Genomic DNA, 13,023 nt, shown 5'->3' with positions numbered 1-13,023 from the left:
TTCTGTGATAAAAAATCCCATAGATTCTCTAATAAAAAATGTTGCAAATTCTGTATTAAAGCCCCCAAATCCATGATTAAAATGAAAGGCCACTGTATATATATAAAGATATCAGTTGAACACAAAGTTTCATTGGTATATTTACAGTTTTAAAGCAGTTTGGAAGCCTACCAGTGCCTCAATCACTATAATAAAATACAGTCTAACTAAACTATATATTTTTGCATTTGATGCTGGGTTTTTCATTATCATGGAAAATCAGAGATCCTGATGCCCCCCTCACTTACCAGGATGAGGTCCAGCTGCAGTTTCCATCCCTGTCCCAACTGCTTAGTTGTGCTGAGCAGCTCTGATATGTCGTCTCTCACTCCCAAGCCACAGCTCCCCCAGGCCTGCCAGTGCCTCTCACACCCTGCCTACCTCCCACTCCCTCCCTCCCAGCAGCAGCTTTCCCTGTGCATCAGGACACAGATCCAACGGTGGGTGCCTCCTCCTCCCTTTCCTTCCCCTCCGCCCTCCCCCCCCCCACCCCGCTGCTTTGTGATGCTGAGCATCCCTGATGTGCTGGTGTCCTGCCCCTGCCCATGCCATTACCCCTCACTTCAAAGCCACAGCCCCCACAGCCCTGCCAGTGCCCTTCACCCCAGACCTGCAGCCCCCACCTACCCTCCCACTTGCTTTCTTCTGGCAGCAGCTCCCCTGGGTGTGTGTGTGGAGTTTGTGGGTGGATGGGGGATAGGGTTTGTGGGGTGAAGGGTGTGGGTATGGTGGTATGTGAGGTTTGTGGATGGATGTGGGGTTCTTTGGGGGGTTATGAAGGGGTATGGGGGGTGTGGGAGAGTGCGTGGGGTTTGTACGTGGTTGTAGGCCCCCCATCACACATCCCCCCTCATGGTGTACAGACCCTACCTCCGCTGGCTCAGTGGCAGCAGGCAGCAGACAGTAGGCGCTTGGGGGTCTCATGATCATGGCAGGCAGAGCCCCTGGTGGCTCACACCTCTAGCTGAGTCCCACCTAGCTGCTGCACACCTTCACACCAGACTGAGCAAACTCTGAGTGAGACTGTGCAGACTGTGGCACTGCAGTTGGGAACCATGTACCATGTGCCATTGGGCCGGGTAGCCTCCATGCCTCCATGTGGGGCTTCCAGCACTCCAGCACTCCAACAGGAAGCCATCCATGGAAGCATGAAGCCCACCTGGCCTGATGGTGCATGATTCCATGCCTCCATGGGTGGCTTCCTGCCTGGCCTGATAGTTTGCAGGTTCTGGTTCACTCACCATTGAGCTGTGCCAGCATGGGGCTTCCTGCAGACCCCTCTCTATTTCCTCTGTCCCCACCTGCACACCCCCATCATGTCGTTGTCCCCCCTTCTTGGTAGTCACTCATACTTGCCCCACAGACCCTCTCCCCCTCACTCCAGCCCTGCCCCCAGCTTCTGCAAGCTCCACTTATCTCAAAGACTCCAAGAGGAAAAACAAGCCTTGGCTTACTGATAGTCTCAGGCCTAGCTGCTCACCCCTCTCCCTCCCTTTTGGGACAGGGCTTAGGGTTTGCCACCCTTTTTGCAAGAAACTCTTATAGGCTGGAACTCTGCCAGCCTGCAGAGAGCTGTTTGCAAAAGTAGAAAATCTGTGGGTATCTCTATTAAAATGAAAAAAAAATCTGCTTTTTTCTCTTTTAAAAGGGAAAATCTACAGTTTTTTTTGTTTTTGTTTTTTTTTTTCATTTTCCATGGGAAAAAGAAAACCTGGATCCCTGGTAATTTCACTCCCTTGTATCTTTATTTTCTCCCCTACCCTTTGGTCAATTTTGTTCATGTGACTGTAAACACTTTAGGGTAGGTACTGTCTCTTATTACTTGTTTGGGTACAATAGGATTCCCCTCCTCATTAAGGCTGATAACCACTACTGTTTTTCTCTTTATGATTATTCATTATTTGTGTTTTACAGTATCTAGAGTCCCATAACCTAGGAGCATAACAAACTAAAGTGTATGGATATACATGGGATGATTGGTAGATAAATTAATGATAGCAATGGGTATATTCACCTGATATTGTGGTCTCAAGGGTTATTATGACTTGTTTCTTCCCTCTTTTTCATTTTGATTTAATTATTTTTTTTTACTGAGTGCAATGAGTGATTTGGCTGAGATCCTCTTGTGTTTTTGTTCTCTTTGGAATTGACATATTTAATTTTTATGTTGTGATTTTTTGATTACCAGATATTGTGCTCTGTTTGGGTTGGGGGGGGGGAGGGGGATGGTGTGTGTGTGTGTGTGTGTGTGTGTGTGTGTGTGTGTGTGTAACACTGTCCATTAAAATGTCCATAATTACTAATAGTTGCTACAAAGCAAATGTGAGATGATCCCAAGTTGATTCTGCAACAGCTCACACATGCTAGTGGGGTGGCAAGTCTGGAAATGTCAAAGATGAGCTTGAAATCCATGACAAGTGCAGGCAAAAATAGGAAAATACTTGTTTTTTGCAAAAGGACAGGGACATTTTTCAGCCTGCTCTAATAGTTTTAATGCCAGCCAGCTTTTGGGCCTTGATTTGCCCAACTATGCTTAAGCTCAATAGAACATTATTTCACATGTTAGCCCATTTATTTTGACATACTACTTGGTATCAAAGGAGTATAGAATTTACTAATAAATGAATAAAGTAAATACCCTGCTCTTTGCCATCCATCTTCACGACAAATAAAACATTGCAAGTATTATTCATATTCTTTAAAAGGTTCTGTAGTCCATGTCCTGACAAACTTCCAATCCACAGTCATTCATAGAAGACTACTGTGTGTCAGTGATGGCAAAAACAGATGGCAAAAAACAGATACACACTTTCCAACGTAGTAATCATCCCTCAAGGTAGGAAGGTGAAACACCACTTTTCTAACATCTGAGACATACTTTATGCAAAACCCAACTCATCATCTTTCTACATCAGTGAACAGTAAAACTCAAGACATTCCTATTTGCCTCAACAGCTGAAGTATAAGTCTCGTCTTGAACCCACCATTTCTCAGAGCATTGGATAATCATCTCGAGCTTCATAAAGCACATCCTAAATTCCTATCCTTTCATATCCATTAATTTTGGTTTTAGGATTTAAGGGATAGAGAAATTACCATTTTAGTGGGTGTTACACTATGTACTTTCATGTTTCAGAAAAATCAAGCTGAATGAAAAAAAAGGGGGCACAGCAAAAGTTGGGAAGATGCAGGTAAACTAATAAAATAACCAGCAGACATTTGCTGTTGCCTAAGCACAATTCTCATGGACTGACTATGAGACAGATGAATCTTGATGATTTGTCAGATTTTTACATAGGAAGCCAGACAGGAATAGCCCGATAAAGGTGGCAAACAACTACACTTGGACCATTTCTTCTTATTATATCAAGTCAAGAATTCTGTCACGTGTCTTTGGGTCTTATAAAGTTCATTGTGAAAACCCCATATTTTCCCCTTGCATCCAGTTGCCCCACTTAGAACAATACTTTTGCTGCAAATAATAAATTAAAATTTCCTAACCTGAATCCATGCTAATCTGCCAGCTTTGCCTTCAGGGGTCCCCAACTTCATATTTTTAATGATTATGACATCAGGACCCAAACCAAATTTCTCATCTACCAACCTATTCTCATCTCTACTCTGTTGTATGGATGTGAAACTTGGACAGCATACTGAAAACACCAAAAACTTTGGAACATTATCATTAATGATGTCTTCAGAAAACCCTCCATATCAATTGGAAGGACAGAAGCATTTTAGCTCAAACAAGTACCACCAGCACCGAAGCAATGTTTATATACCAGCTCCACTGGACAGCATGTCATAAGGATGCCTGACAACCAATCCTTAAAACAGCTCTTATACACCCAACTCACTGATAGCCAGTGCTGTAAAGGTGGGTAAAAGAACAGATTTAAGGACACCTTCAAGGCCAATCTGAAAAAATGCAATATTACCATCAATTCGTGAGAAACTCAAGTACTGAATCACCCTTCATAGTGCTATAACGGATGGCCAGGCATTGATCATTTCAAGCAAACTGTGGAGGCAGATAGATGCAAAAGACAAATGTAAGGAATCACCAGGCTATATGCCTCCCTCCCCAAATCATCTTCCATGTCTGCACTCAAACATGTGGATCTAAGATAGGTCTCCTCAACCATCTACAGACTCACTGATGACTTTCGTATTTACTGGAAGACTGTCATCCTTGCACTGAGGGACTTCCACTGCAGCCGGCAATGACTACACAATGGGCTTCCTCACTGCAGACAATTTAGAAAGGCATAATGATACGACTGGAAGTGTCACCTGGATCAATCTCTAAGCACTGTAGAGGGATATTAACCTTTGCCTCTATCAGGAGATCAGCCCTTACATATGGAAATCAGAGACTCATCCAGTAACAAACTGTAGCACTGTTTTGGGATTATTTTCTTTTCTGCCAAAGTGGTAAAGGAAACTGGAAGCTCTGAAGGAGAAGTTGCTGCTTGTGTCACTGGTTGAATTGACCCCCTATAATGAGGTGTTGAATGGTTCAGTGCTGAATGAATCAGTGCTAAATGAGGCTGTGTTTGTTTCAGTGCCAGATGAACTGATGCCAAAGTCAAGTAAATAGACATAGAGTTAATTTATCAAAAGAAAAAAGAGTGGCAGGTGATGGGGTATGTTGTACCAGTGTAAATATATCTGATTCTTGCAATGCCAACTTCAACAGTATCAGCTTCTCTCTTATTGGCTGATCTTCTGGCCTCCAATTAGATGGTGATGTTGAAAGAGCCTAGTGCCAAGAAGGTAACTCAGGGCTGTGTTCCTTTCTTCCATAGGCAGCAGAAGTAGCTGACAGAATTTTTGGAGTTTAAACCGAGAAACCTTAGAATAAAACAGTGAAGAAGGCTCTTCCTCCCATTATGTCTCTTGCCCCAGTATTGAGAGGTTGCTCCAGACTTCAGTGTTCTTATGTACGACCAGTTTAAACCCTCTTATATTTAATTGTGCCAACATTGTTCTTTTAGCTGAAACAGTGCTGTTCAATTGACTAGGACCAGTCCACAGGCTGGATTGGGCCCTGCACCACCTCTATGCACCACGATTGGTCCCCAGGGCCTCATACTACCTTCACCCAACGAGAGCCCAATTGTGGCTGAGAGGCGGTTTTGTGGGTCCTCAAGGCCCAATCTTGGCTCAGCCAGGATTAGGTTCTGGGGCCCTGTGCTACCTCCATCCAGTTGTGATGAGGCTGAAATAGTCTCAGAGCCATAGCTTAGAGGGATCTCCACAGGATTTGTGGGGAGTCCCATGGGCTGGACATGGCACTGGGGACTGGCTTTGGCCCCCTGGCCAGGGGTTGATCATCCTTGTTTCCTTCGTAGCCCTTTATGGGTCTTAGTCTATCTGCCACTCAGTGGACACATCTACATGTGTGCATTTACTTCCCAGTAACCAAAATTACTGCACAGCACTGGTGCACATCTACATGCGCATGCCTGTACTGCATAGTAAATACAGTGACTTATGTTGACTTGAGCATAAATTTGATACTTACATCATGCAGGTATCAAATTTATGCCCGGTAAGTTATTGCACTGTAACACATGTGTAGACACTGTACTGCGCAGTAACGCTGTGTGTGTGAACTGACTTGGTTTAGTTCACACACACTACTTCAGTACCAAGTCAGTCCACACAAAACATTAATTCACTTTAATGCCTGCACATCTGGATGCTAGCCTATTCCTGCCTACTGGGCAGTAACTAACTGTGCAGTAAATTTAAGCTGGTGTAAATGCATGTGTAGACGTGCCCAACTGCTCCCAAAGTACCTGCCTTGCTTGAGCTGAGGAGCAGGAAATTGCTATGCACACCATATAAAAGAAAAGGAAAGGAAAGCTCTGACTTCCTCTTAAACAATGACTGTTCACTCAAATAGGACATATTTCACAAACTAACTATATTTGGGATTAGTTCAGGTAATACAAGAGAAAGTCTAACTACTGCCTACCAGAAGGAAATATCAGACAGCAATGAGTGAAAAGATCTGGAAAAGGTTAAAGATGCAAACAATGAAGTACTCTGAACAGTCACTTTCAAACTTTTGTCTTGCAAGCTTTCTTCTTTATAGCCAGATAAATGTTTGCTTTCAGCCATCTGTCAGTACAGAATGTCCACAAAGTTAATCCCAAGTGATGGATGTACCTAGTGGATGTCCAAAGGGATAACTATGTGCTCATTACTCACCCTTCCTTTTTCTTAAAGGTGATACCTAGAATCACCCAACCTCTTCAGGATCAAGCAGCAGTAACTGATGGGCAACAAGAATCAGAATGTGTGTTTCAACACATTTTTTTTTTAAAGCAGGAATTTAAGGCGATAACTAAAAGTAATGATACACAGAAGCTTGGGACTATACTGTTATAACCCTTCTGAGAGTTGGCAAGGATACCTGTCTCACGTGCATCTCTTCCCAAGACCAAGAACAATACTCTAGGGAATGCTCCTTGACTCACCCACCCATTTGCCTATCTTTCCTGAAGAGAGGGAATGATGCCAAAATCCTGCTCCATAACAGCCAGTAAAACAATCTGATGTTAGAGGAGTGCTCTAGAAAAGGAAGAGGTGTGTGTATATGTAAACAGTCAGTTATTAGGAGATAGAGCAAGTGTTTGTAGACGATGCTAAGACTATGCACAAAGATGCTGGGTTTTGTGGAGCAACTTCTTGTGGTGAACAACAAACAGCTTCCATGAGCCCAGCTCTTCTCATGTAGCACTCAACACTTGTCACGGAGAGGATTAACCACGAAGGATTTACCTTACCTTCAGCTGGTGGTTTTTCTGCTCCTGTTGCATATGTTTCTACTGAGCCTCAAAATGAGTTGAATCACAAGACCAGCTCATAAACTTCTGTTCTAGCCTAGTTTCTACCTATCCTAACTCAACAACATGGTCCATAAACCTGATGCATGTTCTCAAGAAGACAGCTTTCAATGAAGCGCCTTAGATGAATGTTAACCCTTTACCGATCACGAGCTCAATTATTTGATGGACAAATGCTAATCAATTGAATATAGCCCAGAACAGAACATGATCCTCTATTGCAGTTACAGTACAGTTAATTCATTAGCAATTCTGGTATTTTATATGAACCATACCAAAGTATATTTTAATGAAAAAATGGTTTAATAAACAGACGAAAAAATCCATACAGAATGGGCTTTTTTCATGCTTGAATACAGTATATTGAATAGCATCATTTCTTCTTAGTTGCTTTTACTGTAACTATACAGCCTCCATTAGTTAGGGATCATGGATAGCTCCATAAAAAAAAAACAAACGCAAAAAAAACAAACTTTACAGAGCCATGTTGTTAATTTTTTTTTTCACAGTATTTGATGACAGAATAACTACCATATGATCATGATACAGACAAACGGTCATTAAAAACGGAGCTCAAACTATGAGTATTATAAGCCCTGTGAGGCTCACAAGTAGGTGCTAGGGCACTGGTTTTCAAACTGTGCTCTGTGAAATCTTGGGCTATCACAACACATCGTCAGGGGATCTGCAGAGACATTGGGGTTAATGGCAGAGCAGGCTGGGAGGCTTTGTACTTCCATTGCTGAGCTGGTTCACATCAGCTCATGCAGGGGTAGGGGTGTGTGGCAGAAGAAGTGATATGAAAGGGTTCTGTGACTGAAGCAGGTTTAAAAACCACTATGCTAGGGGACCACAAACAACCTGCCTTTCTGCCATACTGCTAATTCATGGAGAGGCTTCACTGTGGAGCAAGTATCCAAGTATGGAACAGGAGGGCTTCGTAGCAGAAATAGCACTGAAAAGCCAGGCTGGATAGTTTAAAGGAAACAACAATCCCTACTCACCTATAGTTGGATCATGATAATCAGGAAAGCGATGACTTATGAACTGCATTGTCATTGCTGGAAAGGAAAAAGAAATGGAAATGTTATTCTCTTTAAAGTGAAATGAGGTGAAATAAAGCAGAAGAAATTCAGAAGTCAGAAACCCGAACATCGGCCTCCTTCTGACTGGACTAAAAATCTGGCTCATATTTGCAACTTTGTGGGGGAAAAAAGACACATTAATTTACTGTGGTTTTGTCTGCAGATTCTTTACCCTACCTTAGTAATATCTACATGAGCAGAATGATTTAAAATTAGACAAGAAGAGATATCCTAGGGAACAATCTTGTATGTTTAACAGCAAGAGGCTGAGGCAGGCTGATAAAAATTGCATACAGCTATCTTGACTTGGCTTTAATTGTGGTAACTCAGGGGACAATTAATATCCAGGTTATTCTGTATGTAGAAATAACCTACATAAAGGTTTTGAAAGAGCATAACTTTCACCCAGAGTCATTGCAGTAGAAGGGTCTGCAGGACTCACTGAACTATGAGTGGTTTTAAAGGAACTTTGAGGTAGGAAAACACCTTTGTTGTGCATGTGGAAAACAGAAAAGGTTAATGAAAAATAGATAGTATTGTGTGAATACCTGTTTTAGAATACAGTAAAAGATAAACGTGCAATAAAAAAAGGGTTTGGTTTATTTTAAATCAAATTATTTTCCTCTTCTTTCACATTTTATTTAGCAACTTGTCTAGTCAAATAGCCAGAAAAGAGACTGCCATGTCTTTTTTAACACTCTTTTAAATACCACTCAAAGCCTAGTCAACGACCGCATTTCTCCCCTAAGCAAAAAAATTATTATTGTTAATAATCTTACAATTACATATGAATCTATTCATTAGAGACTTAATAAGATACCCCATGAGGAAACTCAATAAAGTTGCCATTGTGATGGAGCACATCCTCAGTAAAGATACAGCATTAAGAAAGTATCACAGTATGAAAAAGTTGTTTTTAATTTTGAAGGGAAAATTGTACGGGAGAAGCTAATACTCTTCACGTTAAACTGAGGAACAGGCTCTTCGCTATAAAAGTTGGCAAGTAATTAATTTTTCAGTTTGACTGCCAAAGCAAGAAATTAAATGGACAAGGAGAGCAGGTCAGAATGACACACCATATTACTTTCCCTGTTGAAACAAAAAATTAAACGATTTGTTTTTCCTACAGATTGAATGGATATTTCCATTTCTGTAATCAAAAGCAAACACTGCTAGATCCAAACGTTTGGGAGGAGAACAGGAGTCCCCTTTTAACCAGTCACCCAGTAGTTGAAGCAATGTTTCTCAGCCTTTTTAGACTCAAGGGATGCCTGCAACCCCTCAGAAAATACTAGCTCTTGCTTTTCACTTGATTTTTTACTACAGAAAAATGATAGAGCAGTTCTTCTGTCGCAAAGAACTCAGGAAGACGACAACTGCTCCAATCTTTTTAACGCTACGGGCTCCTATTTGAAGTCTCTGGGTTTATCTTGTTAACCATGTCTGCTGTATCTTGAGACACCCCAGTGTGCCATGACACCCTAGTTGAGAATCACTGGCTGTGTCTGCATGAGATGCTGACTGCGGGGCAGCTCATTACTACTGCACAGTAGCTCGTTACTCCTGCGCAGTAGCACTGTGTGGCCCGAAGCATGATGCGACACTACTGCGCAATAGCAATGAACTGCTTCATAGTAAGCATCACCAAAAAGTCATTCAGGGATGCTATTGCACAGTAACTTGGTCACTGCACAGTCACTTAGTACTTATGTACTGACCATCATACTGAGTGTATTTACGCACGCCTAAACTTAATGCGCATTAAGAGAATTTAGGCACATATTTACACATGGGCATGCTAATGCACATTAAGGTGCGAATAGCAATGTCACTTCAGCGTATGTGCAGATGCATTAATGTGCATTAACACGGTGTGTATCCACTGATGCACACTGTGTTAATCCACATTAGTGTGTCTACATGTGCGCTACCGTGACTTTAATATCCACGCCTAAATTTGATACCTGCTTTTTGATACATGCCTAAATTTGATATGCACCTACATTTAATATGTGTAGAAATGCACCCTTAATGCACCTTAAAAAGGACAATGTTAGGCTAAGCCTGCTTAAAAGAGGCACGTGTAGACATATCCAGTGTGGAGCATTCTGGGGAGGGGAGAGGATTCTCAGCATGTTGTGTTGGTGCTGAGATGATTTCCATGAAATACATATTACTGGAGCAGGGACTGACTCCCAGGTATCCCAACTTCCATGTGGATACTCTAATTATCAGGCTAGCAATTAATTCCCACTTTTGCCTACCGAATATTTCAGCATTTTAGTAGAACAGGTCCAACAAAATAGACTGAGGAGGCCTCAGCCAAAAGTACTCTATGGCAGGATGGTTAGGACATGCCAAACAGGCTCACATTTTAGGCAGAGGACAGAAGCATGCTGATATACTACATGCTGAGTGAATGCCATAACATAACAAGTAGACTCCTTCCCTATTTGTAAACCTTTCCTGCGATTTGTGTCCATCTGAAACCTCTCAGGAAATTCAACCTGCGTTCATGAATACTTTGGGGGCAACAAAACATCATTTTTTTCAGGAAATAAAAGATTCACCCAAACCTACTGCTGATAAAATCCTTTCTGACCAGAGACGGACGTCATTCCATTTGAGAGAGCCAGCACTTTAATACAAAACTACTGCTCATTTCCATTTTGTTAAGAGAAGAATACATAAAGGTCTATCCTTGTCAGACTTATGGGCAACCACTGAGAGGAAAACCTGATGGAAAAACCGTCAGCAGTTTTGTTCCAAAACTTCAAAATATAATTAAAAAGATTGATTGGTAAAAAAAAAAAGTTTGAATTTTACAAATGACACCAACTACAGTGCCTGCTCTGATTTCTGATTCTGTTTTACTAACATCCACTCCTTACATTTGAAGCAGGAGACAAAAATCCCTTCTTTAAGCTATATGGAAGCAGTTTCCTCCGATCAGATTGTTTTATGGCTGAACATTATCCCCTCAGAAAAGTTTTAGAAAAATCATTTCAGCCAGCCAGAAAATAATGCTTATCATTTTGTGGTAGCAGGGTTTACATTTATCATGGGGTGGAGGGGCAGTAACACCTAAATCCCACTTCAGCCTTAATTCAAGGGTTTAAATTGCACTCCTTGTGCATCTGAACTAAACTGAACTTCACCTCGATTAGCTAAATTGACACTGGAGTGGCCTGCATTTCCTAAGGAGATTTGTGTATGGTTTCAGATCCCCAAAGTAAAGTGCATGGCTTAGGCACAGCAGTATTATCAGCTCTCACAATTTATAGTGTGTTTCAGGCTAATCAGTGGTTTTCTCTTACCAAAACAGCAGCTGAGCTACAGTGATCAAAAGATTGCAATTGTCTTTCAAAGGAAAAGGTGTCTACACCTGTGGGTGATGAAAAAAAAATCTTGAAAATGCGACCGTTAAAGAATTAGAAAGCAGAAGAAAAATAAAAAGGACTCTAAAGGCATTAAATAAAAACACACTACTTTTTTTTTTTTTTGTGAATCTCCTGGCTGGCAAGGGGGACCTAACTTAAGAGTTGTGAATGCCTGCAGGTGCTGCGCTGCACGGTGTAACATAAAGACGTACCCCTGCCCACAGGCCGAACGAGTTCCTCTCCTTTGATCCCAGCTTCCTGTACAACCAAACACAAGTTGGTTTTTTTTGTTTTATCTGGGTTATCTTAAATATCAGTTCAGAGAGCCTCTAGACCATCCTTGCTTTGAAAAGCTGGCACGTAAGTGAATCCAGACGTATACAGCTCTTGCACAAGATTCTTTCTGTTATCTTTGAGCATCAGGAGTTAACAAGATGGCCTTATAAAATGTTACAGACAAGTAGGATAAAACATTTATTACCATGTTAATAAATTATTGAAACCTTAGTGTAGACAAATATAAATGTTAAGGAGCTGCATTTTAAATTCATAGTAACTCAGAGACCATAACTTTTTAGAAATAAAAGCTCGTTAAAAGTACACATACCATAAGTGATAAATCTACCTGTAGTCACAATAATGTTGTTCGTCTTTTGTGCTGTCAAATCTATTATGTTTTAGAAACTGCATGTATTTGGGTATTTCCATATGCAGAACACCTGATTTTTTTTTTGGGTAGGAAGGAGAGCTTTTTGTTTTTTCTTTTTTTCCTTGGCTTTCCTTTTTTGGCTTTTCCTATCTGAAGGCTGTTTATTTTCTATAAAAATATGCTGAAGTTCAGTGTGGTTTGGTATAAGAAAAAAAGGCAGCTAACAGAAATAGCATATATGGTTTTGACATGCAAATGTTTAATGCAATTTTTTTTAGAGATAATAAATTGCCTTTAGCACAAACTGTCTACACCCACTCTCTGGTATTTGCTCATGAAGGTATACTCCACTGCATCATCTCTCAGTCCAGCCCCGAGGAAACCAATATCCTCTACTGACACTGAAATTCTGTACACAGACCGAGGATTCAAGGTCAAATGTGGAACAGCCCAAAGTCAGTAGAAAAGTTATAATCCAGACATGCACTTAGCACAAACTGTAATGTTTTAACGTGCAGGTGCTCACATTATAAATGCCTATATTATGGTCTAAGTATAACGTTTAACAACCCTCTTAGTCCTTTCAGGGAAAGACAGAGGTCCACTCATTTGGTATAGCATTTAAATATGTCCTGCCTGTGTTACCTGTAGTTAGATACTTTCCACATAACTCCAGAAGGGAATTAATCATTGCACATGGATCTTTGGTGAATCCTCTAAAGACCTGCATAGAGGGTGTAGACACACACCATGTTATAAATATTTTCAATTTACTTTGAAGGAAAAGTGGAGTGAACACACAGTTCACAGCACCTACCTCAGTGAACATGATGTTCTCTGGTTTACTGAAAAAAATCAGTACCACATTTACTTCAGAGAATTATATTATGTTGTAAGTGGGCATGTCTACACATGGTTTAATGTGCCATAGTTACTGCACATTAAGTTTAGTACTTGTATAATCCAGTACTAAATCAGGGCACAGGAACTGCAGTTACTGAGCAGTAAATTCA

General features: G+C 41.1%; 1 protein-coding gene across 1 annotated transcript in view; it reads right to left on the bottom strand.

Annotated features, from left to right (window-relative positions):
• RIT2 (Ras like without CAAX 2) overlaps positions 1-13,023 on the bottom strand; it is a 297,208-nt gene that overhangs the window by 203,523 nt on the left and 80,662 nt on the right. Inside the window, exon 2 of the mRNA XM_014594101.3 lies at positions 7,901-7,957. Coding sequence (XP_014449587.1) covers positions 7,901-7,957 — 57 coding nt within the window. The remainder of the gene's footprint in view (positions 1-7,900; positions 7,958-13,023) is intronic.

The sequence above is a fragment of the Alligator mississippiensis genome, chromosome 3 (assembly GCF_030867095.1).
Source record: "Alligator mississippiensis isolate rAllMis1 chromosome 3, rAllMis1, whole genome shotgun sequence".
Classification (NCBI taxonomy): Eukaryota; Metazoa; Chordata; order Crocodylia; family Alligatoridae; genus Alligator; species Alligator mississippiensis.
The sequence above is the reverse complement of the archived record's forward strand: the minus strand, read 5'-3'. Positions and strand labels throughout refer to the sequence as shown.